Source organism: Coloeus monedula (assembly GCF_965178545.1).
Source record: "Coloeus monedula genome assembly, chromosome: 1".
NCBI lineage: Eukaryota > Metazoa > Chordata > Aves > Passeriformes > Corvidae > Coloeus > Coloeus monedula.
The window spans coordinates 135,451,463-135,478,772 of record NC_138781.1 but is presented as its reverse complement, the minus strand read 5'-3'; the positions used below and the strand labels follow the sequence as shown (position 1 = coordinate 135,478,772).

Below are 27,310 nucleotides of genomic sequence, written 5' to 3'. Positions count from 1 at the left end.
GAGGAAATAGGATTTAATTTTGAGAAAGCCATCTAGTTTTCAGGAGGATGTTAACACAAATTGCAGAAGTGTGTGCTCAACATTTCTTTGAAATTTGAGGCAGAGAGTGCTCCTTGGACTTGGAAATTTTGTTTCCAGTAGCCATGTTGTTTTAGGGGGTGCAGACGCCTTAGACTTCCTTTGCCTCTGCAATCTGCAGGAAACAGTTTTTTGGAAAGAAGACAGAGACCTCAGGATAGTCTCTGCAAGACTTTTGTCCAGTGGTTGTAGCATTTCCTGTGAACGCCTCATTGCTTTCAGTATAGCAGAAATGAAAATGCGTTTGCGTGACAGAATCATTGTAACAGTGTGGTTGCACGGCTTGAGTTTTTGTTCAATCTTTGACAACTCTTTGGGGCTCTCATGTTGCATCTCTTGCACTGTTAGGCGCAGACCTGATGGTCACAGCCTTCCAGGGGCACCAGTGGTCTCGCCTCTGATGGGCAGAGCTGCACCTGCTCCTTCGGGGCTCACTCCTCAGCTCTCTCCCTGCAGCTTCAGGAAAACTCAGCTGTTGCCTTAGTTTGCAAATCAACTGGGCAAACTCTATGGGGTTAAAGTGACTGTCATCTCTTTGCAGGAGCTGAAGCAAAGCATATTCCAGTATGCTTAAGCTGTGTGGACTTCAATTTCTGCTTCTCATTCACTCGGTGAGTTTCCTTTGTTTATCTGTGAGCAAATGGCAAAGGTTGCCTGCGAGCCTCTGAGCTCCATGGGGTGTGCCAGCCTGCAGGTCAGGCTGGCAGTGGTGCCAGCAGAGCAGCTGTAACTCTGAGTGTGGGAGTGTGTCCCTGCAACATGTGTGTGACCCCACAGGAAGCTAAGAAGACATCTCAGTCATTAACTTCAAAAATCTTAGAAGTCGCCATTTTCCTTATTGTGTCTGCTTCTGCTTCCTCTTTAGATATCCCTGTTTCCAATATTAAAGATTTAAAAATACTGCCACAAATCACCAAATTGTGAAGACATGAGTATCATATGTTCTGCATTATAATCCATACATGTGCTGACATATTAAATGTATTCTAAGACATGTAACAGCTCATAGTTTATAAACTTCCTGTTAAATATGTATCCTCATTATTTGGTCTATGTGAATCCCTTTTCAAAGGATTTTCTGGAACCAAAATATATTAATTATACTCTTTATGGACCTTATGTATTAAATTCAATAGATTTACTGATGTTTGTAAAGGCTATAGCAGTGGTGACTTCTACTACACAATTGAAATTAACAGAAAAGATTGAAAAAATGAGTCAAATTCAAGTTCAGTAAAAAATGTCTCAGAATATGGAGACCTTGAGGGGCGAGTGAGCACCTCCTTTTCACTTTCCATATCACAAGTGGCTGCTTGTGGCAGTGCTGGCCCCCCATGAAGCCACTCTGCAAGAATTATAGCCGTCTTCAGAAGGGATGCCAATGGATATGGGCCAAGAGGTAAAACCTCTTCCCCCTTCAATTCCTGAGTAGTGATTCATGCTGTAGAAATATGTTTGGAGATAATTATGGTCCACATAAAGTAATTTTAATCAACAGAAGTGATATTGCTGACTTGTTTCATAGGCTGCACTTTGAACTTGCTGGGTTTTATAGCATCAGCCTTTGCTCCTCCACGGCAGGGAACATGATAAAGAAAAATCTGTCCACAAAATGGCCCTGGGAGAAGCCTCCAGGAGCCAGGCTGTGCCAACCTGTGTGACATGGGAATAGCCATAGCAGGTCTGATTCAGGGTCTTGGCAGAGGCCAGCAGTCAGCATTTGGCAAAATATTAAAAGGTAGCTGCAAAGTGAATTTTCCTGGATGCATAACTATCAGATGGCATTTCTTGATATTCTTCTGCTGACACTAGTGTTCACTAGCACACCTCCCTCTCCTTCCCCAGCTCTCTGCTTTTCCCATTTTCAAAAGGAGTCACAAAGCCTTGTAGGCGAGGGAGGCAGTATCTCTGGCTATTATTAGGAGGAATATGGAATTATTGAAACACCAGTTGTGACACACACACAGAGAGCAGTGCTTTAGGGTAAATTGTGCTGAACTTAGCTGTGTTTTTGTCATAGCCAGAATTAAGCTTTCCCTTGGTAATATGCAGACTGTGCTTTTCTGTGAGAGATTGAATGGCTGTCCCAGCAGCAACAGGATCAGATCCAGAGGAAAAGTCACGCAGCAGAGAGCACACACTCAACTCTGTGGGGTGATGGACAGGGTGGCAATGATACTCTAAATTTGTAAAGCAAAATAAATTAATTTTTACTGTGGGAGAAAAGAAATTTTACCTGTGCAGACAAATAATAGAGCCCTAGTTCTGACAGGCAGCTCCTCAGTGTTGTCAAGATAGGAGGTTGAGAGAGGGAATTTGGGGGAGCTCGGTCTGGCCTTTGAAGAAACAGCTCAATTATCTGAACCACAGTGTGAATTTTCTTGTGTGCAAATGTTCCCCTGAGAGGCTGATTTTTGCTTTGCTTTTTTGTTTGGAAGCAAGAACAGCCCTGAAATATTAGGGCAGGAGTGTGGAGGTCTATGGGCATTGGGGAGTGTGTGATAATAAAACTCATAAAAATTTGTCAGAAAAAACCATTATGTTAAGACACTGCTAGCCTTTAGGAAGAGAACAGAGGCTGAGACAGATTTGTATGACATTTTTGCCATCAGGTAAAAGCCAAAGATCAGAAGGACATGTTTGTTCTCTTTGTGGTTTGCATTCACTTGCAATTGATGTGAAGGCACAGGGCTCAAGTGGCTTGCCCAGATGGCTGTGGCATAGGGGGGTGGCATAGGGGAACCAGGGAGGGCCACCTCATTCCCATACAAAAAAAAGATTTGCATTTACTGGGGAAATTACAAAAGGTGAGCCACAGCTCCTCCCCATCCCCAGATGTGATGTTCGGTTTCCAGATACACTTGTTGTCACAGGACTTTGTGGCTTCTGGATGGGATGTGGATGGTCCTGCTGGGGACACAGAGGTGATCCAGCAATAATTTCATGAATTCCCTTTTTGCTCTTAGTCTACATTCATCTATTTTATTCTTCTGTTTGCTCTTGAAGGCAGATCCAATCTCATTTAATTATATAGTGGTCAGAAAAGGTCAGGGCACAAGTCTTTGTTCTCAAATTAATTAATAAATCAAACTTCTTTTAAAAATTACGTACACTAAAGAACCTGGAGATGTTCAGTGCAAACCTGTAGGAGTCTCTACCATTCTTCTATAGCAAAATAACTTGCAGGAGGCTCAGTGGTGGAGAGCTGCTGTTTGTGTATGGTGATAGCAGACATCCCTCATCTGCTTTCCTTCATCCCTCTCTCTCTCTCACACAGGCTATGTGGCTTAATCTGGAGGGCCTGCTTGTAAGTGGGCCTCTGAAGGACACGGACTTCTCTGTTCAGGAAGGAGGGGGTCCACGCATCCTTCACCAGGTAATCAAGTGTCTCGTGTTATCCACCCCGGTCAAAAACCCCATAGCCTGCACACAGAGACCACATACAGAGCATAGTCCTCTGTGCTGGTGGGAAGAACAGTCCCCTGAGAAGATCTGAAATTAATTTTTAATTCCTCTCTCTGGGAATTCAAGAGTCTACATGCAAAGCGCAGGAGACAACCCCCTCCCCAACACATTTTTAAGAGAATATTCTAAGACAGGGATTAATAAAATCAGCATTCCTAGAGAATTTCTTTCCATGTAACTTGTGTCATCATTTTCCTTTGACTCTGAGGTTTTCCTCCCAAAGCCATAACCACAGAAGGACAGATCCAGCTCCCAGGCAAATGGAGGATGTGTGTCATTTTTTTCCATTCCTGTGCTCAGACAAAGCCCTGTCCTAAGCAGACGTTTGCTTTGGAAACAAGCTGCAGTTGGGATTTCTTGCAGCATTCAGGAAATAATGTGAAAACTCCTCTGTTGAGGATCAGACAAGAGCAGATTTGTTTGAGCAGACTCTGGAATATCATTCTCCCAGCCAAATACACTGTTTGCAATAGATTTTAAAAGTCACAAAGGCATGAAATTATTTTTATTACGGTGAAAATGCAGAAAAAAAAAGATGATTTTTCCCTCTGTTTTTTTTTTTGCCATTGTAGTTCACACTTGAGCCACCTGCTGTGAGTTTCAGAATATCTGGTGAAAAAGCTGGAATTATTGACATCGAGCCGAAGTCAGGCATCCTGTATATCAATGGGTCTCTGGACTGGGAGACCAAACAAGTGCACAAACTGCAGGTAAAAACTCAATGAAAAATAGGAAGGGAGAAGTATTCACATTCACCCTCTTTTGGTAAACCTGATATTAATAGAAACCTGTTGAAATTCCGAATTCTTTGTTTTGCCTAAGTTTACAGGCAGCTTTTTCATTTTTAATATCAAGATTTGCTGGAAGACACATGGTTTTGTAGTTCTGAAAGACTGAACAGGAAAATGCTCCTTTTGCAGAGGAAGGCGATGTTGAGAAAACAAAAATTGTGATGCCAACACCAACCCTTTACCTCTCCTAATATGATGGAAATACTTGACTGAAGTAAAATCTAGCCTCATGAATGAGTTTCTCTTGTTATTCCTGAAGACTGATAAGGTGAATTCCATGTCTGGAGTGGAAAAATAAACTAATGTAATCATATAGAAAGCTTGTAATATATCTGGTGACAAACTGAGATTAGCTCAGTTGGTTAGAGCATGGTGCTAATAATGGCTTGATCTCTGTATGGGCCATTCATTTCAGGGTTGGACTTGATGATCCTTGTGGGTCACTTCCAACTCAGAATATTCTGTGGCTCTGTGAAACAGTGTGAGTAAAAGACATTTAGGCAGAGAGGCACAGATCTAACCTCTGTCAGATAACAGCAGAAAGATGTTTGGCAGATGTTAGACTCTAAGGGACAAAAGAACTTTGTGCCCTATTACACCCTTTTCATGAGGATCTCACTGGTGTAAACACTACTGAGAATGGGGCAGTGGATAGACAGTCTTTGGGTCTCAGTATAGCCTTGTGCTCTTAAACTATGTCCAAAATGATATTGTCTTTTTCTGAGGCACTAGCAGCTGAGAAGTAGATGATCATGAGAGGATCAATATCTGAACAGACAAAGTACATGATGATTCTTTTAGCTAGACTTAGCTGTCTTTCTAAAAGTCTAACACGTCAGGTTTCATGGTTTCATGGTCTCAGCTCTAAAGCACCCTTGGATTGGAATTAGAGAGGACAATTTTATAGACCCAGAAGTTAATAACCCTAAGCATGTGGATCATTTATAAACAAGAAGTGATGACAAAACAAAAAAATTATACTTGGTTATGCATAAATAATCATTATTTTATCTATTATGTGCAAACAAAATGAAGTGTGACAGATATACACTTGGTGCTTTAAAGAAGGCTGTAAAATGAGTTGAATTGTTTGGAAAAAAGTAATTAGAAATAAGAATTGATTTTTCTTTACTAACCCTTATAGCAAGCTATTTACCTGATATGTAATAGCAATTAGTTATAAATGCTATATCATGTTGGGTTTTCTCCTTGTTTGTTAGAAAGTATATATTTCTGTTTAAAGAAAAACATGAATTCTAAGCTGTGCAAAAATACAAGTAGTTTGCTGAAACTGGAAGTGGGAAATTGTCCTCTGAAAGGGGTCATCAGAAGCAGGAGTGTTTTGTTTGGTTTTTTTTTTTGTTGGCATTATATACTGCGTCAAAATTTTGTCAGGGAGCTACAGTGGCAAATTTGTCCTTGTATGTGGAACTACCCAGTGATGGCTCTCACCAGATTTCAATCACAGTGAGAATGACCTGGCGTTTGACATCCTGATATTAATTTATGCCTTTTAATTTATCTGCATGAAAATATTTCTTTGCTGTTCCTTTTTTTTCAAATCAGGTGGAAAGTCTGGATAAAAGTGGAACCGTAGTTAAAGGTCCAAATGCTGTTACAATATATGTGGAGGATATCAATGACAACCCACCAGAATTTAACCAGACAAAGTACTTTGGAGTAGTGAGGCAGAACTCCCGTCCAGGTAATTATCACCATAAATAAATATTATAATAATATTATAGGTAATAGGAAGGTAGGTAAATTAAGCAGGAAGGTAAAGTGGGTGCTATATAAGATGGAAAATGATCCATCTTCCTTCCCATAGGACTGTACAAAATCAGGATGAAAGCCTCTATAATATAATGAAAGGGCAAAGAGGTGACCACTATGTGGTGTAAATGGATGAGTGCAATCAGAAATATATTTTAGTACTTTTTGCAAGTATCACTTAACAGGTAAATATTGCTGCTCTTTCTGTTGCGCTGAAAACAACTCCCTTATGCTAGAAGGGGTTTAAAATTTAAAGGCTACCAAACACTATACAGAAAGGAAATGCTAAGACTATGTGAATCTTTACATATCTGTGAAATAAAGTGCCAGGGTAGATATGAGGTATGTGCTCACCATGACTGATGCTTCTTAGAACATGAGCTGAACCTTAGCATTTAGAAGTCTTAGATTATGGATTGCAGTGATCCAGTCCAGGAATTATGCAAGTATCAAAGAGCAGTTTGAGACGTCTTGGAAGTTAAACTAAGGACTCATACAGCTGTTATCGCTGTAACTATGGCTCAAGAAGAAACTTTTGCTAAAGAATGTGCACATAAACCTCCATGGGGTCAGAAAATCATTCTGAAACACCTTACTGTATTCTTAACTGCATCCAAGTCAAAAAGATTTTGAATGTTGCACTGGTGCTCAAAAGGTAAAAGTTGAGTTACATTACTGTGTATTTCCACTTTTTTTTCACTGTATGATTGTTCTTTAATTGTATCTGTGTTGCAGGCTGTATGCCACTTTATCAAGGTGCTTTGGATTAAAGTGATTTGTGTAAGAACTACAAAGTGGCCTTAAAGAGAGACACCAGTGATCTTAATTCTGGGTTCAGGCACTCTTGTGTGATAGATAGCTCTATGCTGATTTAACTCTGTCACCTTCTTCATCAACTGGTCTTCACACCTATTGTGATCCTACTAATCAGAGCTGGTGGAGGGTTGATTGTGGGATGGCATACAGCAGTGTAACTTCTACATATGGCTTCCCGTGAGAGATGCTTTATGGAACAATGGTAGCTCCCTGTAAGTTGCCTTCTTGGCTTGAGAGGTCTGCTTGAATGGATTATCTGTTGGGGTTCAGTCTCCTCTTTTACCACTGTTACTTCTCCAACCCAAACAGGCAAGCCCTTCATGTATGTCCATGCCACTGACCGTGATGATCCTACAACTCCCCATGCACAGCTGTCATACAGCATTCTCCATCATTTTCCCAACCCTTATGAAGAAATGCTATTCCAGATTGATAGTGTAACTGGAGCAATCTCACCAAGCAGGACAGGTATGTAAAAAGATTCTTGCTTGCAAAGAGCAAGCATGAGTTCTGGGGTGTGCATAGCAACAAAAAAACAACACAGGTCTGATGCTACATTCTGAATTAATGTAGTCAGTGGGACAATCTCCACTAAAGCCCTGGTTTTGGGGAACTTGTTTTTTGTCTTACGAAATTCAAGGGAAGCTAGCAGAAATGGAGATTGAGATTTAAAAGTACACTGAGAAGAGAGACAGATCCTCTGGCCTTCACTGTGAGATATCTTGGAATTAATTCTCTGCCTTGAAATCTAGAAACCCAAAAGCAGTAACATGAAAAATGCAGAGAAAACTCAGCTGGCCATGTGATCCCAACTAAATTGCAGTGATTTAGAAACACCCATCTACTCTGTTGGGCTGAACAAGTGCCTAAGTGGGGTGAGGGCTGTTCAGTGATGCGTCTGCACAAAATGAGACCGCAGCACAGAGGCCCCATATGATTACATCCACATGATGCTATGCAGCATTGTTCAGAGGAGCCAGAGGAAGTGGTTTGCTGAGATTTGTCACAAAGGACCATCTAAGGAGTCAGTCTGAAGCAGTTAAAGAACCACAGTGCATGTTGGAGGCAACGGGCAGATGAACAACCCCCACAGCCTCTGTGTCATTTCTCTTGACTCTTTGCTCTGTCTCTAGGCTCTTATTACTTGGATCCTCAAAAGCAGGACACCTTCACGCTTGTTGTCTCTGTGAAGGACATGGCAGGGATGACAACAAATGCTTTCACCAGCAGTGTTGATGTGGTCATCACTGTGAGGGAGAGCCTGTGGAAAGCTCCCCCCACCATCCACATCAAAGAAAACTCAACCCAGGCCCACCCTGTCAACATCAGCAAGGTAGGTTCCTTGACCACACTCCCTGAACAACTTCTTGTGACACACAATTGTTTCCTCCCCACTAACTGTGAAGGTGTCCTCACTGCATTCAACACCAGGTTCTTCAGAAGGACTTTGACACCTCACAGTTATTTTTTTTAACATGGCATCCTGTGGAAATGATTGTTAGTGGAGGTCTCGTTGACTTTTTGTTAGTATGAAAGTTAATAGTTTGAAGGTGACTGAGATACAGTCAATATGAACACTAGAGCGACTGATCTTGTTTGGGAGCATAATCCAGTCCCAGGTCCTCCAGGCTTTGAGCAAACCACGAGTTTGTTGGAACTTATTTTGAGGTTACTTCTTCCACCTGCAGAAGAGTGGGGCAGGGGACCAACAGCCCTGCTGTAGGCAGTCCCCCACACTCAGGGACACCTGCTGTGACCAGTTTTGTATCATGCAGCACAACTTCTACATCAAAAGTACCTAGAAAAGACTGAAACACCCTCCTTCACATCCTGCATTCCCACAGTATTCCTCTTTTTACAGTTCAAGCACAAAATATTTTGCTGATAACTGTAGACCAATAGCAGTCTATACATGAGTACATATTAACTAACAGTCCAACGGCCTTTCAGAAATACTTGACTTTGAAAAATGCCTTGGCAATGACACCCCCAATGCTGTCACCCTTGAACATGGCAGGATTCCATGGATCCTGTTCACAAGAGTAACTGGCTTGGTGCTATTCCCACTGGCCTCAGTGACAGCCCAAGGAAGTCCAGAGCAAAAACAGGTGGAAGGAAGACTAATGTGGAAGGGTGCACCCATTTTGGAGTGACTTGTATATAAATTTAGTGTGGTAGTCAATGGCATGTTGATTCTGCCTAGGGGAAAATGAAATGCAGTTGCTGCTATATAGAATATAAACATTAATACTGACTCCTTCATTAATCTGACAGTCTGTGTACTTCATTTCATTTTAAATGTGCAGCACCCCAGAAGAGATCCTGCATCACAAGCTTTGATGAATGTAAAGAGTGTGCATATACCTATGTACAGATAGGTGGCAGGTATTTGTTTTCACAGAATCACAGAACCATAGAATATGCTGTATTGGAAGGGACCCATCAGGATCACTGAATCCAACTCCTGGCCCTGTCCAGGACACCCCAAGAGTCACACCATGTGCCTGAGAGCATTGTCCAAGTGCTTCTTGAACTTGTGAAGGCTTCGTACTGTGACCACTTCCCTGGGGAGTCTGTTCCAGTGCCCAGTGACCCTCTGGGTGAAAAACCTTTTCTTGGTATCTAACATAGACCTCCCCCAACTGAGCTTCCTCAAGCCCTGTCACTGGTCATTAAAGTGGAGAGATCAGTGCCCTCCCCTCTGCCTCCCCTGGTGAGGATGTTGAGGTGTCCCCTCAGTCTCCTCCAGGCTGAACAAATCAAGTTCCTCAGCTGCTCCTTGCTAAGGTTTCCTCTCCAAACCTTTCACCATCCTTGTGGCCCTCCTTTGGACACTCTCTAATAGCTTAATGTCTTTTTTATATTGTTGTGCCCAAAACTTCACACAAGACTCAAGGTGAGGCTGCCCCAGTGCAGAGCAGAGCGGGACAATCCCCTCCCTTACCCAGCTGGTGATGCTGTGCCTGATGCACCCCAGGACACGGATGGCCCTCTTGGCTGCCAGGGCACTGCTGACTCACATTCAATTTGCCACCAACCAGGACCCCGAGGTCCCTTTCTGTGGCGCTGCTCTCCAGCCTCTTGTTCCCCAGTCTGTCTGTACATCCAGGGTTGCCCCATCCCAGGTGCAGAATCCGGCACCTGCCTTTGTTAAACTTCATCTGCAGGGCCTCTCTGTCCTGGAGGGAGTTGACAGCTCCTCCCAATTTAGTGTTGTTTTGTTTTTCCACTTCTCTGAATTACATAAAACAAAACAAGAGGCAGGAACAGGCAGTGTAAGGAGATGGAAATAATTAGTATCAAGATATTCAAATGCAAATAATGCTTTTTTTTTCCCATAATCACTATTTATCTCCATATCCCAAAACCCTTTTATAAAAAGATATGTGTTGTAGCCCATCTGGACAGATGGAGAAACTGTGGTAAAGTGGCTTCACCACACAATTCAGAGAGCAGGGGCAGATTATCCGTCTGATTTTCTGCAGTTCATCCCAAGAGCCTGCCAGACTGTTAATTTTCTGGTTTATGAAGCTAACAGGAATGCGATTGTTTCTGTTTGTGGTCCAGAAATGATCCCTGTTAAATCTCAGTCTACACTTCTGACTTCCTTTGCTGACTTATTTTTTGGGGTTTTTTTAGGTGCAGTCAAATGAACCAGACGTAATCTATGGCATTTTTGAAAAAGAAAAGCTGCCGAGGCTCCCATTTTCCATCAGTAAGAATGGGGATATTTATGTGACTGAGCCACTGGACAGGGAAGAAAAGGATACTGTAAGTAAACACATAAAACTTCACTGTTGGCAGACATCATAGCAGAAAGCTAATCATTGGTGTGGGAGTAAATATGAGAAAGCTCAATAGAAAGAAAGGGGGATGGGGAAGGGGAGAATACATAAAAGCTTTGTTTCTTGTCACTTTTGGTTGGAAATGATGTGATAGATGTGAAAGTTCATCCAACTACTACACTGTAAACAGCCTTCAGGTTCTGACCCTACAGTGGGTCTGGCAGTAGCAAACACTGCCCACAGCATACGTACAATGTACAACATGGACCAGCTATGGCAGGGTTGTAGGTGCATGAGTAAGAGGTAGGTGGTGGGATTTGTGGAGTGCAGGAGATCTGGATGTTTCAGATTTACTTCAGACCTCGGGGACCTCAAGTATCTTTACACACCAGAAGCAGAATTTAACTTGGAGTTGCAACTGTAAAGTTACCTTGAAGTTACCCATCTAGGAGTCTTTTAGACAGAAAATCCTCTGTTCCCTTCTGTTTTGGAGGAAATTTGAGCACAGCATAGGTCAGAGACCAGATATGTTGGATAAATTCTCTCTCTGTATGTGACAGATGAATTTGCAAAATGGCAAAGATGAGATATTCCTGGTTGTCCTAAATTTTTGCAAGAGTAAGGACACCGTGGAGTGAAGTATTAAGGAATTTTAAAATCTTTTGAGAATTCAGGCCTCAGAAAGTAAGGGGTGATGGAAGAGTTCTGATTTAAACAGAGTGAAAATACTGAACAAACTCATGAGAGGATATTTCATATTCCCATAGTTACATACTTAAATGCAAAATACTGTCACAGTGGACGTTCAAACCATCTAATAGTTATATTCTTGTTGCAGTATACGTTCTTCGTGGTCTCAAAAGATAGCAAGGGAGAACTGGTTGATAAGCCTTTGCAAATTCAAGTTATTGTGGAAGACATCAATGACAATCCCCCTGTGTGCCAGCAGGCCCTCACCGTAATTGAAGTTCAAGAAAATGAAATTGGAGGTAAGAAAAGAGCTTCTGTTAATTTAAACACCTCATTACAGTCCTGTTGTTGTTTCCAGCTGTGTGTGAATAAAGCTAGACATTCTGATCCCAAAGAGTAAAATGTGGCTGCCCTAGAGAAATGTTCTTCTGTGCAAATAACCCCCCTGTTTTTCCTTCAATAATTCATGTGGAAAGGATTTCAATAACCTGAGAAGGACAGACTCTAAACACCTACTTTAAAAATGCTGTTTCATTTAAAACATAAAACTGTGTTTTCCCACAACCACAGTTTTGGATAACTGCTTAGACTGTGTAAAGAAAAACATCCCTTTTATTACTAATAGAAAAAAAATACTGTTCTTAAAGTGGTATGATTCCATTTTTCCTCAGCCAGCTGCTCCTCCAGCATAATGCCTTTGACTTCAATGGACCATTACCACAATCTGTCCTAAGCCTTGACATCAGTCATTTGGTTTCAGGACTGATGAGTTTGCTGTTACAGTCTTTTGGACTGCCCTGACCCCAAAACCAGCACGTTGGGATGCTAAAGGAAAAACTCCCAGAAGTGAAATGATTGTGTCCTTTTCAGTGTTTTCCATGCAGCTTCATTTTTATTGATGCTCTACTCTTTGCACTGGTATCGCAGTTGTCACTGTGTACTTCTGTGGAGAAACAGGACCACTGCGTTCTCTCTGACTCTGATCTCTACTCTGCTACAGGAAGTCATATTGGCACTGTGTTTGCTACGGACATGGATGAGGAGGACACCCTTAACTCTCGTCTGCAGTTCAAAATTCAAAGTCAGGAACCTGAATTTCCTGAAAAGAATCTCTTCTATATTCAGCAAGACACTGGGAATTTGCACTTAACTGGCCGTTCCTTAAGCAAGCGTGATTCAGCCAAGTATTCCTTGAAGATCCTGGTGTCAGATCCAGGTATGTAAAGCCTGCTGTTATACATTGGAATAACTCTGTTTACACTGGCATCACTTGTGTTCAGTGTCCAAGGGATGTGGGGAGACAAGGAGGATTTGCTGAACAGACAGTAGCACTGAGAGCTGTCTTGCTCTGGCATGGTACTTGCCCTGCTCTTGAGATGCAGGGAGATTAATCGTGATTCATAATGCAAGCATGGAAGACAACCAGCTCTAGGACAGAGTGTGGCTAGACTGGGAAGCTTGTTAACAAGTACTTCAGTAAGAGATTTCCTTCCACAGGGAGGAAAAAATGAAGAGATCATGACTGTGGTTTTCCCCCAGGTCTTTCAAAGGGACTTCACTGAAAAAAAAAAAAAATCAAGAAATTAAACACAGCTGCTCATACAGTCCAGATAATATTTTAAAACATTAAGAGAAAATTAGGCTGAAATTAAACTTCAAAAATAATCTTGTCCCTTATGTAAATTCCCAGGAGTCCTTTGTGATTCACTGAATGGAAAGGAAATCAAACTCCATACCAAAGCTCAAAGCTTTGTGCTGGAGTTCCAAGAGTCAGGCAAAACTCGTGCATGAAAGAACAGGCATGTAAAAAAGTAGTGTGACATGTCTGTAAAAGAAATGGCATCATTTAGGCAGATGATGGAAAACCTTGCAGAAGGAGAAGGTGGTGGTTTGTTTTGGATGCTTATTTGAATTCCACCCAAACAATGTTGTTTAGAATTTTCCATAAATTTCAGCTCATGAAGTATGTTCATAAAGCACTAAAATCCATCTATATATGGATAGCACATGACCAGATATATTATGCTTTTAAAATCACTTTTAAAATCACAACCTGCCATTGCTAAGGGTGCCCCTGCTCAGGTAGCAATTAGATTTACATGGATCTGAAGTTTAAGTCTGCCTTTAGCAAAACTGATGGTGCTGCTTGATGACCTGCCAAGAAGACAAGGTAGCATAACAACCCAGGGCTTACTTTTTGACATGGAAAACTGATACTGAGATGGCTAACACAATTCCCAGATATCATCATCCTGGTAAACGGATATGGTTTTAAAAAGTGAGGGAAATGAAACAGGATGGGGCAGTTCTGAAGAAATTGGGAAGATCGATGGTGAGATAGAGAGTGAGGTTGTCACTGGCTAAGAGATATCTGAGGTAAGTTCTTCTCTCAACTAAGTGCTTAGATTGGGCAATCTGGCAGTGCTGCTTTTTGCTCACAGTGAACCCATCTGGAGGAAAGTTATTTTCAGCAGAAGGGCTGGTGTGACATTGTTTGTCTCTTTCCATGCAGGATTCCAAACAATCTGTGACGTGGAAGTACATGTCATTGACATCAATGATCAAATTCCCATCTTTGAAACATCAGATGTGAGTATTTTTGACACCGTTTTGGGTGTTCCAATAACTTTTGACAAGTGTTTGAGCATGCCTTCAATGTCTATAAAATGTCAATGGGAAACTAGCTGTTTACAGAACAAGTAACAGAGTAACTACTAGTGAAAATAAAGGCAGAATATTGCTGCAAGTCTGCATATAAGCTCTATCTAGGCAGTGAGCAAGGAGACAGACTAACAGCTAATTATGAAATCTAAGGTAATTTTCTCAATGGAAAACTATGTGTACAGAAAGAACTTATTCTATTAAAGCAGTTTATTCCAGAAATGCAAGTTCTAAAGGGAAAGGGGGAAGAAAAGGCTTTAAAATTAATCAAACAGCTAAATGGAAAAAAGCTGGCATCTCCCGAGCACCTTTACAAACACAGCGCTAGTGTATCCAAAACAGCCAGAAGGTGAATGGGAATCAAAATCCCTACATGGTTTGACCAGAAACAGTGGCCCTGTGATCCATGCCCAAAAACATACCTGGTTCCAGAATGGGTGTCAGGCTCTTGCCTTTTCCTCTGATGGAGGTGCTGGCATCTGGTAGAGACCTGCAGACATTTCGTGACTTCTGCCAGATGGCCCAAGCCTCCTGACAGACACTGGAGTGGCTGAAGTACCTACACAGAGGTCTCCCAGCTCCCACCATTCCTGCAGGCCGTGTAGGTGGTGGGCTCAGGAGAACTGCCTGGCCCACCAGGAATAGGTGTCCTTTTGGGGAAGCTGTGCTGGTTTTTGGGCTTTGCAGACTGCATTGCCCAGCTCTCTGTTGGTGGCAATGGCAGCACAGTCACATGCAGACAAGGTGCCTGCATAGCAGGTTTTGCACCATCTCACCTCAAGGTCTTGGTCCAGGACCTGGTCTCAAGGTGACGCTTCTGGGCGAGGGCACACATCAAAGAGTTAGCAGAGCTGGGATGCCAATGTGGCAACAGCCCGTAGTGCATGAAGCAATCAAATATTTAATGAGTGGCCAGAGTGCTCCCGGGGTGCAGAGGAGCTGTACTATCCCTGCTGCATGATCATGGGCTGGTTTTGACAGAGGATGTAAAGATTTGGGACTGGTGCTGTACTAGTGGCACTGATCCCATCACCTATGATAAATGTGTGGCTAAAAAGCTTCCTTCCCTCATGTAGCTGTGGATCAAAATATATCCATGTATGTGGGTCGCAAGCTTGTGGTTGTGCTGAAGTTTTTATCCACAAATGGTGCTTTCAATGACCTCTCTCTCTTCAGTATAACAATGTGACTGTGGCAGAAAATATCCCAATAGGAACTGTGATATTAGAAATTCAAGCTACTGATGGAGATGAGCCTGCCACAGGGAGCTCCCTCGTCATTTACCAAGTGAAGGAAGGAGATCCAAACAACACGTTCATCATAGAGACAGACTCTGAAACAAACCAAGGCTTCGTCAAGATTAACAAGGTGAATAGATGGATTTTATTCTTCTCCTTTAGTGTCACTTGTTTGTCATACACAGTATCTGCCCTGGTAATGATTTGTGGGGAGGAATGTTGGCTGGTGGTGGGGTGGGAACACCCTAAGCATGGTGCAGACTGCAGGAGGCTCCACTATTGGACTCAGGCTCTGTGCCTGTGCAGTGCTCACACACACCAATCCTCCTGCCTTTGCTGTGCCTTCACCATCCGCCACCACCACCAGCTCCCTCCACTGGCTCTGCTGCTGGCTGCTTCTCCAGCAGAGCAGGTTCTGGCCAATGGTCTTTATGCACCATAGAGACAAAAAGAATGATATTGAGTGCTTTTGCAGCACCATTTCTGGACAAGAGAAAGCCAGCTAATGCTTCCAGGGGCTGTGGTGGTAGTGGTGGGCTGTGACAGGGCAGATTCTCCTCCCTGCAGTCGCTCTGGCCATTAGTGGCCTGTGCAAAATGAAGTACAAGTGCAGCCAGCATGACTCAATGTCAGCATGGAGATGCAGTTTGTTCCTGCTGAGGGAAACATTACTGTGACAAAGCCAAGGACAGCGTGTGCTGCAGTAGGTGGTACAGCCCATATGCTGAATGCTGGAGACAGGCATATAAGGAACACTTTCTGCTGCATCCATGAATTTCAATAGCAATATTGCTCTCCCTTTGAAATTAGCCTTCTCGAAGATGCTTGGACTATGGGTCCAGAAAACCCATCACTCATTTTCAAGGGGTGCCATATAATGTGCATCCAGCTCTTGTGCTCAAGCACAGGCAGAGGCAGTGTGTGGTCGACCATCTTCAGGATCAGCCTCAGCCTCATTTTTTCCCAAGAAGGCAATTGTGAGAAACTCTGTGGTGTAACAACCCTCGCATGACTTTTGGCACCCGGAGGTCATTTGAGGCTTCTCATACAGAGCTATAAATACTATTTCTGTAAACAGGATATTGTTATTAAACTTAGTTGGGCAGGTGGCAACATTATTAGAAAATTCAGTGAGGAGACCTCTAAACAGGCATATGGTTTCACTTAAATTTACCATTCCGAGTGTCATTTTCTCCTGACAACTCCCACTTATTTTGCCTGTATCTGGGGTGCAATCTCCTCCTTGAGAAGAGGGGGACTTTGCAATTTCTCATTGGAGCTCCCCACAGCAGCAGGGCCATTGCTTCAAGACCCCTTTTTTTTCTAATTAATCCAGGCTCTTGATTTTGAAACAATGCCTGTGTACAACCTGGTGATCAACGCCACAAACCCTGAACCGCTGGTGCCAGGTGTGGAGTACAACTCAAGCTCTCTTACCACATTTAAAGTTTTTGTAACAAATGTGGATGAGCCACCTGTTTTCCTGAAGCCAGTTTACAGAACACAAGTGTCTGAAGACATTCCTGTCGATACCCTGGTCATGACGGTGGAGGCCTATGATCCTGAAGGGGATTCTGTACGGTAAAAAAAAGTGACTGTCATTAACTAATTGAATTTAAGGTTTCAAAAATTGTTCTAAAGGAGGTGCAAGGAAAATATGCCCAATACTTGGCACGTGGGAAAATACTTTTTATACAGAAGTCTTATCTCCTAGTAGAAGGTGGATGTGTGGTGGGGTGGTGGCCAGCAACCCACCTGCAGCAGACTTCTGGGCAGTGCTTTTCTGACCAGACTTCTCTCTGTGCTGTGATAAACATCAGCCTTGAAACAGAAAACCACAAGGGAAGCAGGCTAATTTATATCACAAGGAAAAAGGTAGAGCTGGTCTGAGAATAACAAGGTTTCCCTATCAATTATGCCTTTAACAATAAAATGAAGCATATACTGGGTACCCCTGAACCAGCAGGAGAGTTGCTGCTTTTCATGTCGTGCAGGAAACCACCAAAATACACAACCTCAACTTTTTCTCCACCAAAATACACAACCTCAAGTCTACAATTGAAAATTAATTCATTTTCTTTCCTAGCTGTCAGAAATGACACACCAGTTTCTATTGTGGATGCAAAGCTCTGTGCTGTGTTGCATGGTGTAAATGTACCTTACACAATAGAGTCAGATCGAAGAATTATTTGTGACTTTTGCTGTACAATTCCCAGCTAGAATGCTGAACAGACCAACAAAACAAACAGTTTTTGAAATTTAACTAAAATTCAGCAAAACATGAAGTGGTTAATGGAATTGCACAATATGACTCTTAGGCCTCCTGTGGATTCTTATTCCCAGATATTTCTCATCTGGCTTTCTACTTGTCCCTAACTTTTGGGAACTTATCATGTTTGGCCTTCTGTCAAACCAGTTTGAAAGTCAGCCACATAGTCCAGAAGCTCTGGGGGATGATGACAGAGACAGATGTCAGGAATTCAGATATACATAAACCACATTTCTGCTAAAAATAGGTTAAAGGGCATAAAGTAAAAAGTATAAAAAATAGAAGATGTACAAGCATGCTTTTTCTACTGTAAAGGGTACTGAAAGAACAAAAACATTGAATGAGAAGGTCGGGTCACTTCTACTCAAGCAAGTGCTTGTGCTTTAACTGGGTCATATGTTCATGGTTAAATTTGTATAAGTAAATACCCAGAGACCTTGGTGATTTTTTTAAACAATGATATAAATGCAGTTATGTGGTGATGCTTAAAGCACTCTGTTCCGAGGCTGCCCCAGTGGTAGTTACAGGCTGCTCCACACTGGCAGAAGATAATCACCATAGCTCACCTTGGGGTCCTGGCGCCTTCTTGATCCACAATAGGGTGCCTGGCTGGTCCCTCTGTCCCCCAGCCCTTGGCTTGTTCCCCAGTCAAAACCAAGATGTGGGAAATGTGATGGGGTGAGATGGACATGGGGTTTGGACAAATCACAGTTCTAGACTAAAAGCTCAGTGCCATCCCAGGTTCCCCACTTAAAAGGAAAGTGGAGTTGCAAGTACACAGGCTGGAGTAGTGGTGGCATTTCCATAGTTCTGCTCTCACGCTTATTCTGGATGATTTTGGCCTTTCTTCCTCTGTCAATCTCTTCTGGTTGGCTCTAGCACTGTAGTACTGCGAGTCTTTCAAGAACCCTCTCTTGGAGTACAACTGTAATCAAACTGCTTGCATAAAATCAACAAACAAGTATTTGCTTTGTCAGAATCTTTTCCTGATTTGGAATAGTATATGTGATTTTTTTCCCCTATGTCTTTCCAAAGATACTCCTTGGAAGGTGACGTGAGAAAATGGCTGAGAATTGATTCAGCCACTGGGCAGGTATACACTGTTTCCCTTTTGGATCGAGAACAAGAAGAAATGTACTCAATAGAGGTTGTTGCATCAGAGCAAAGTAAGTGATGAAACAACTAAATATACACACAGAGGAATCCCCTGTCCTTACTCTTTTATGAGGAATTATCATACCTACCATGACTAAACTCATTAAAAGTACTGGAACATGTAATCTTGGATATACATCCTGTGATGTATCCTTAGAAGTATATATTTCTTAAGATTTTAAATTTCTTGAAGAAATCTTGATGCTGTAGATAACAAGGATTAAAATAGCTTTCATGAAGTTGGCTGTGGTCTTATATTTTCTTGAGCCACATGACAGAAAGAGAAGATTAGAATTTCTTCACTGTTTTCAGTATTAATATTTTCTGCCACTTTTTTCTCTACAGCTATGAAGAGTTTAGTCTTTCTCCTAGGCATGGTTAGGCTTCCTGAAAACATACCTGGAGAGTAGTTTGTAACTTTCTGTCCTGGGGTGACTGTATGATACTGTATTCCTGTATACCTTCTACAGAATTTCATTTTATTATAATTAAAACTAATACTTTATTAAGTCTGAAATATATTAGGACTTCTAGTTCCTGCCATTAGGATCTTTCAATTTTGATCTGCATTTCTTTTATGTAGAAGAGGGGTGGAAAACTCAAAGCATTTCATGCTTAAGAGTGCTCCAAAGAGCGCTGGTCACTGGATGTGACTGGTTGCCAGACATGATGGATGTGACAGATTACTACATACAACCTGCCTCCTTTCCCTTGCTAGTGTTCTGTAGTTAGCAAGAACTGGTGATAAATAAGCCATGCTTGTTAAAAAGCAGTGGCAGCTACCACAAATCCCTCAGGACATCCTGAGACAGAATACCACCACTCACTGCCTACCTGATGGTGTACCTCTATGACAGCTGCAAATGAAAGAGCCCAGAGTGTAAATCCAAGATGCGCATGTAACTTTGCATTCTCTTAAACTTGACAGATAATGTAGCTCAGAAATCCAAAGTGTTCTTGATTCTACACTTACATGATGTGAATGACAACCGTCCACAATTAGCTATGGATTATCCTGCTTTCTTCTGCTACCCGGTCAGTGGAGGAGAGAGAACTCTTATTCAAGCTACTGATGCTGATGAACACTTATTTTATTCAAAATTTACTTTCTCCCTTGCGAATGAGATGAATACAAGAAATAATTGGGAAATCTCAAGGTTTAATGGTAAGCTAATACAGCCATTCTTACAATGATATGGGACTCACTTGCTACTCTGGTAAATAAGAAGAACTACAGAATTCAGAACTTTTCACTCTTACTATTGCAAATCCAGTGTTCCATGTAGAAAAAAAATAGGTTGTTGAGAACACCAAAGTAATTAATTATTTTTTGCAAGAGATAAAACATATTATGTTGCAGGCTATAATTTCATGAGTATTTTTGAGAGAAGAAGCATGTAAGAATGAAATGTATGTGTGTTTAATGAACACGAATCACTGCTGAAAAAGAAATAGAGCAGTTTGCAAAATGTACATTTCTGACATTTCATGTGCAAAAGGAAGTCCTGCCTCACAAACTGAATGGAGCTCTTTGAAGGGGACAGTAAGCATATGAATATGTGCTTGGCTGATAGAGCCTGTCTGAATTAATAAAATATGTTCGATGAACTGTGCCACTAGAGAAAGCTGGGTTACCACAAATTTAAAGTTATGAAAGAATAAATCGTAATTTAAAATTCAGGACTTGGAGTAAATGGTCAGCTCTTGCAGTGAAGGGAGTTCACCTGTGTTTTTTCAAAAGATTTTTGCTGGGATCTGCATAACTCAAGACAGATGTCTATGCAATGAGGAGGCCCAGTTTACTCATTATACAAAGTTATTTGAGTAGGAACCAAGTGTGAAGAATTTCAGAACATTCTTCCAAGACTGTGTTGGTTGAACAATAAAATTGGCAGGTGCTAGTGAATCCTGGACTCCGAAATTCACTTTTGAAATCATGGGTGCTGAGCTGGCCATTATGAGTCAGGAAAGAGACCTGTAAGCAGCTCTAGGGAAATGTGAGATCAATTTATCAGCACTGTTCAGAAAGCAGATCAAATATTGATAATTACCAGGAAACAACCAGAGAAGAAATCTGAGGACATCATTTTGCTCCTGTATAAATCCATAATTTGTTCACATTTTGAACTCCAGTCTCTCTATCTCCATAAAAATTCAGTATAACAGGAAACAAGTTTATATAGCGTGACAAGGATAATAAGAGTCATAGAGTGGCTTGATGTAAGAAAGTGTAGCAGCAAAGTAAGTTTAATCTTGGAAGACAATAGGGAAAAAATACAATAGAAAGATATAAAATTATGAATGCTATGGTCAGGGTGGCCAAAGGTTCATCCTTTGCTCTCTCTTCCAATAAACAAACCTGGGGCCCTCAAGTGAATTTTGTGGAGTTATTTCCAGTGCAGATAGGATGAGGAGGTATTTGACTTGGGAACTTGCTGAAATAGGGTGTTGTCTATGCAGAAATTTTCTACAAGTGCAAAGAAAGAAATTACATCTTACTCAAGAAGTCCCTGAGCTGAAAAGGTTTGAAGGGTGAGAGGGCATTAGGAGAAAATAAAATACATGCTTGCTTTTTCATCGTAATCTCCATTTATTCTGGAGACAAGATACTTACATCAACAGACCTGTGATCTGGTTCCAATGGCTATTATTACCTTTTCCAGTTTTTAAAGAGTCTTAGATGTGACAGTGTAAGGTCACTAGAAGGATGGTGTGTCCTACTACATTTCCAAGATCAGATTTGGCCTGGTCTAGAAATTAGGAAGGAAATTCTATAGTCATATTATGCTGAAAGCCAGACTAGGCTTCTAGATGTTCCCTTTTTACTTAATATCTGCAAACCAATGAGATCTTGGAAGACACAGAGGAAAACAGGAATTACTATCGTGTGCAAAGCAGCCTTTAAAAAATGAACATTTGCAGCTGGTCTGAATGTTGAACTCAATTTCTTTCTTGTGCTGACATGAATGTCCCATTTCCTACTTACAGCTACTCACGCTTACCTGTCCCCAAAACATGCTAACTTTGAAGAGAAGGAGTATAATGTTCCAATAATACTTAACGACAATGGAAAACCTCCTTTGGAAAACAAAGTGAATCTTAAAGGTATTCTATGCACAGAACTATTAATTTCAAGACAGCAGTTACATTTATAAATAACCAAATGTAACTACTAAATTTCTCACTAACCTCATGGCATTTCCTTTTGCAGTAAGCATCTGCAAGTGTTCCAGTGAAAATTCATGTTTTATAGAAGTAGACCGTGAGCACTCCTGGCCAACCCCTGGACAGGCAATTGGGATTCTAGTTGGGGTCCTGCTCATCATTGGTAAGTCACTACTTCTTGGTTGATTCGAAGCCAGATCGCTGAGATATGATGGTGCTGCTGCATTTCTGACACTAGTTCACTTGTTGGGTGAAGATTTGTCATGCATGTTGCAGAATGAGTGAAAGAGGGAAGATCCCATGATTGTGTATCATGGTGGTTGCAAACTTCTAAGTTTTTGGTCATAAGAAAAACATCCAATGGCACAACAACCAGTTAGGACAGAAGAAACTGCTGTACTTGTAGCATATTGTCACTTCATTGATACTTACTGCCCTCTGCCAGTCAGGGGATTTGAGCTTTGTCTTGGGCATCCAGATTATAGTGAAAATAGTGGAGTTTCCTACTTAAAATATCTGTACCTGTAGCTTATAGTTATCATTTTATTCACCTATTTCAGCTTTGTAGGTTCACATGGTTCATATTCATTCTAACACTGATAAAGAGGAAATAAATTTATGTTCAGTGTAACGAGCTCATTATGATTTTAAAAGATCAAGCTATACATTATATATATATATATATATATGGGGGACTATATCTCAAGACAAACATGACAAATCACTGCTTAAAGGGAGGGGGGCTAAAATAGACACTTTGCCATCTGGTCAGATCCTAGAGGAAAAGTTCTTCTTGGGGGAAGGCCACTGAGCCCCAAGGCATCTGATCCTGCCCAGCAGCACTTCGGATCCATGCTCTTGGTCCGAGGCTGCATGGTCCTTCCTCAAAGCTGTTTGCTTCTGTTCAAGAGGTAAAGCACTGTTGATACTACAGCGCAGTGTCACGGCCCTTGCTGGTACATCTTTTCAGAAAGTTTTCCCTGTACAGACAAACACTCTCTGTTTTTCAGGTGTCATTTTAGGAGCTGTCTTTTGCCACATGAAATACAAAGAGAAAAATGAAAAGGGTGATCACAAAGATGCAAAAGATAAAGCTGAACTTGACAGACTGGCTTAATGACTGTTTCATCAAGAGACAAAACTGCCCATTGGGCTGTGAATGAGTGAACTTTGAAGCTTCCGAAGCCCAAACGTATACTATCACAAACTGAGGATAAAGACATGCAAAAGTTGACTCCCAGGGGTTTGACCTCACTTTTGTACCTAATACTGTTTAGTCACAAAGCATGAAACATATGTAACCTTCAGCAGCAGCCATTAATAAGCGTGTCAGCTTTGACTGAAGTGTTAACTCATGACAACACCAAATGCTGAGTTCTTTCAGGGATCTATACATGGGACCAGTCTTCTTCATTTGACAGCTGAAGTAAATATGGACTTTACAGAGGACTGCATTTTGTCAACCTGCACGTATTTGTATATTTCCAACTCAGTAAGTCACTGAATATCAGATTGGGGAATAAAGTCCTGTGCTACATTTGAAGATATCCCATTAAATTGTAGGAATCTCTGACTCTCAGCAAAGGAGGTCCCAAACTTACTGCAATTTGTAATCTGCCCTGGGTCATGCCTGCTTTCATTATGCTGAGTTTCTACTAGCAGTGTGACTTTCCAATTTTTTGTTTTTGATATCCACAGAGTAGAACCAGTTTGTGAAGCACCATGGCCTTTCATTACAATTTCCAAGTTAAAAACCCCATGCCGAGTCATATGGAGTTGGGTAATATTCTGTTTTATCATACTGCTGCAAATTTTGCTCTTGCCCCCTACACATTAGATAAGAATAAAAATGTTCTTTAAAGGTTTTAGTGCCTGCTTATTTTATAAAATAAATAAAAAAGGAGAGAGTGCATGAGAGCAAACCATTGCTGCTTGGTCATCTACTGTATTTAACCCTTACTTTCACATAATACAGCTTAAAAATGGCTCTTAGGCCAGAGAGATACGTGTCCAGCTGATACAAGATGCAATGATTGCTGGAGCCACTTCTATCCTAGTTACAGTAAAATGTATTTGAACCCAGGGTGACACTCAGAGAAAGAAAGCCTTTCTCTTGACAGCATGCCTATAGAAGGGCATTTTTTGGTGACAGTTTGAGGAAGGCTTTTCTTTTAAGCTATAAATAAAAGCTGACAAATATTGTGTTAAACCAAAAAGACAATATACTTTTGAAAACATTCAAGAATAGGTCATATGGAAAAGAATATATTTGTTTACCCAGGATTTTTTTAATGGTTTTTGCATGCAGCACAGAACTAGAAAGAAAAGAGCACTTTTTTGGTAGCATTTCATTTATAATAGGTTTTCCTAGAATGCTGCCAGCAAAAACTTGGCTTTTGGGCTTCAGCAACACAACCCAATTGTTGTACCTCTTGCCCCAGCTTCCCCAGCTGTTGGAGCTCTGTTATTTGCTGGGGGACTCACTGCTGGAATGTATTTATTTTATGATGGGAATGCAATCCATTATATTTGGAAAGTATGACATTCAGTTACGTCAGTGTGTCCAGGGATTAAGATTAGTATATTGTTTTATAAATAAAGGAGCCAAAGTTCAGGAGTCGTTGTACTTGTGTATACCAACACAGATTTATCTGAAGACAGGGAAAATGTGCAGAAGTTCCACTTTGCTCTGTCTCCCTGACCTATCTTTCTAAGTTTACTCAAGTGCATCTCCTATTTTGAACAATTTCTTTTCAGGAGAAGAGTCAAAAAATTTCTTTCCTCATTTACCTACATCAGGGCTGGTTTGACAGCAGGACCTTGTCCCTGTCCCCAGACTAACATTGCCTCTGTTTCTTGTGTCTCATGGGGAAATTCACTGCACCCTCTCCCAGCTGCTCATAGACTGGTGGAAAGCAGAGCTCCTCAGACAAGCAAAAAAGTTCCCCGTCCTCAGGGTCTTAAACACACTTTCAGTCTTGAAGCCTTTCAGTCTCAGTGCATTGGAAGTCAGCCCTCCTGCAGATATTTACTAAATGTTGTTCACATGGGGTTGGAGAGTCTGAAGGAAAACATCTTGGGGTGCTCTTTCTCTGGCATCTGCCCTGGGGTGACATCCCCAGGGGCTGAGCACATTCGCCCTTGCTGCTGCGATGGCCCCTTGGCAGCCCATGCCTCTGCCTGCATCAGAGCACAGCCAGGGCCTGCAGCACCCCGACTGCCTCACCCCACCTCTGCCCCCTTCCCCAGCCCACTTGCCAAAAGTCCCCTGTGCACAAGGGGCTTGGGCTGGTCATACTTGCAAGGGCATACCCAAGCAATGCAGCTGCTGGCTAACCTGTGCCTGGTCAACCACTGCTTCTTAGTGCTACTTGTACAGTTCAACCTTAAACAAAACTAAAAAAAAAAAAAAAAGAAAAAAGAAAAGACAAAAGAAAAAAGAAAAAAAGAAAGAAAAAAAGAAAGAAAAAAGAAAGAAACCTCAATTTCCAACCCTGACACAAATATTCTCATTTTCTTCACCCTTCTCCTGCCTGCCTGCCAGGACTTCTCCCCCAGCCCTCCAGGGTTTATTTAACCCAGTCTTGCTTTGGCTCCTTCATTGGTTCAGTCTTTTATGGGAGCCAGACAAAAGTTCTCACCCAGCCTTAACCCCCCACCGCCCCCCGCTCTTGTGGCAGACTGCTGCCCCCGGCCTCCTTTCCAGAGGACAAATTCAGTTTTCTTTGGGTCTCTGGAGAGGAAGAGAAGCAATACTTATTATTATTCCTTCCCACCATGCTTCCCACCAGCTCCAGCTAGTTCCCAGGTCCCTGCAGAAGTGCAGACATTAGGACATTTTGCCCTTGTATGTTACACGCTTGCTCTGAGTTCAAGAATGAGCACATCTTTTTGAGCTCCTCAAAATCTGGACAATGTCTGTAAGTCACTGCATCCTCCAAAGTTGTTTCATTGACACTTATTGGTAATAACTGACAATACATAAACTGCACTTTACACATAAAAGTGCAAAGCTATAGACAAAATTGGAACAAGAATTTTGTACAGACTTCCAAAAAAAATAGTTCTCTGAAGTTGGCCACATAATTACTTTTTTAAACACCTTGGAAATATTGCCTTGTATTCATTTTTTTTAATGCTTGAATAACAGATATTGTATATTGGCATGATTTTCACACCTGCAGGATTAACTAGGAAGAAATTAGTAAATCTGCAAGCATTGAAACTGAAGTAGTGCTTTAAATACATGATACTTACAGGAAAATGGTAGAGAAGGAAAAGCTTTATACCCACAAATTCTTAGAATAACTTTATACATTGATAGGAGAAGGACAAATTTTGAAAACAACATTGATGGTTTTGGACTCCAGTTTTTGCCAAGGACAATATCACACAAGAAATTCAGTGATGAAATCTGCTGAGAATATGTCCTCTGGCACTACTCCTTTCCATGGCTCCTCCTCCAAGCATCCAGCATCTCATTACAAGGTTTACAGTGAGCAAAAGATGTTTCAGTGCTTTCTAATTCTTTTTTACAAGATTAGAGACTTATCAGGCTTTTGATTATCTCCAGGATTAATGGCATACATTAATTAAACTGTCATTATGCCTCTTTTTCCACCCTTTTGTAAATATAAACTTGAAAAGTAAGAGCAAGACTTTTATCTGGGTTTATAGAACAAATGCCGCAGAACAGCAGCTTTTGGGGGGGAAAATGTGTCCTTAATCCACGTTTTGAAGGAGAATTCATCAGCCCTGCTCACACGATCAAACATACAAGGCTGTATCTACCACACGTAGCTACTGCTGTGCCTGTTAATGGGGATAAAGGTAAGGCAGCCACTGGTGGGATGGGGATGGGTGGGCAGGGCTGTGTGCCAGCAGCATGGCTGGGATGGCTGTGCCATGTGGCTGGCTGGAGCCACCAGCATGTGTGGGGGGACAGACTCCCCCCAGATCTGGGAAGTGCAGAGGGAAATGTGTTTTCACCCAAAAAATGGCTCTGTTGGGGTAGGCAAGCACCATGTGGAACAGAGAGGGAATTTAGGTGGGATTAGGAAGCTGGCTGATAAAGAACGACTGGTTTTGGCTGAAAGCAGATGGGTGCTCTCGCAATCCCTCTGTGTAGCAGCTAATCCTAAATGCACGTCTCTAGAAGTTTGAAAAGACTTTAAAATATATAAACACATTTATTCCTAGTGTTATTTTCCACAGATTTGCCAAAACTGGGAGCTGAAATTAGCTAATTGCTTATACCAACTAGAGCAAGGAACAGATGTAATCCACAGAATTAATCCACTGCTTCTAGACACCAGAGATCTTGTGCTCAGTCTCTAAATATGATTCCAGTGCCATTAACCCACTCAGAGAAGCTCTCCTTCCCTCTTTAGGTCTTGAACAGAGGACTCAGAAATTTGCAGCTTG

General features: G+C 41.6%; 1 protein-coding gene across 1 annotated transcript; it reads left to right on the top strand.

Moving 5' to 3' along the window:
* Positions 1 to 644: 644 nt before the first annotated feature.
* CDH17 (cadherin 17) lies at positions 645 to 23,003 on the top strand (the record flags this gene model as incomplete). Its single annotated transcript, XM_082286137.1, has 17 exons — positions 645 to 689; positions 3,356 to 3,454; positions 4,116 to 4,253; positions 5,901 to 6,039; positions 7,233 to 7,391; positions 8,057 to 8,256; positions 10,563 to 10,694; positions 11,547 to 11,697; positions 12,399 to 12,614; positions 13,911 to 13,987; positions 15,236 to 15,427; positions 16,634 to 16,878; positions 18,602 to 18,732; positions 19,650 to 19,886; positions 21,710 to 21,826; positions 21,933 to 22,049; positions 22,897 to 23,003. 17 exons carry the CDS (start codon positions 645 to 647, stop codon positions 23,001 to 23,003), a joined length of 2,502 nt encoding a protein of 833 aa, XP_082142263.1.
* Between the last annotated feature and the right edge of the window lie 4,307 nt (positions 23,004 to 27,310).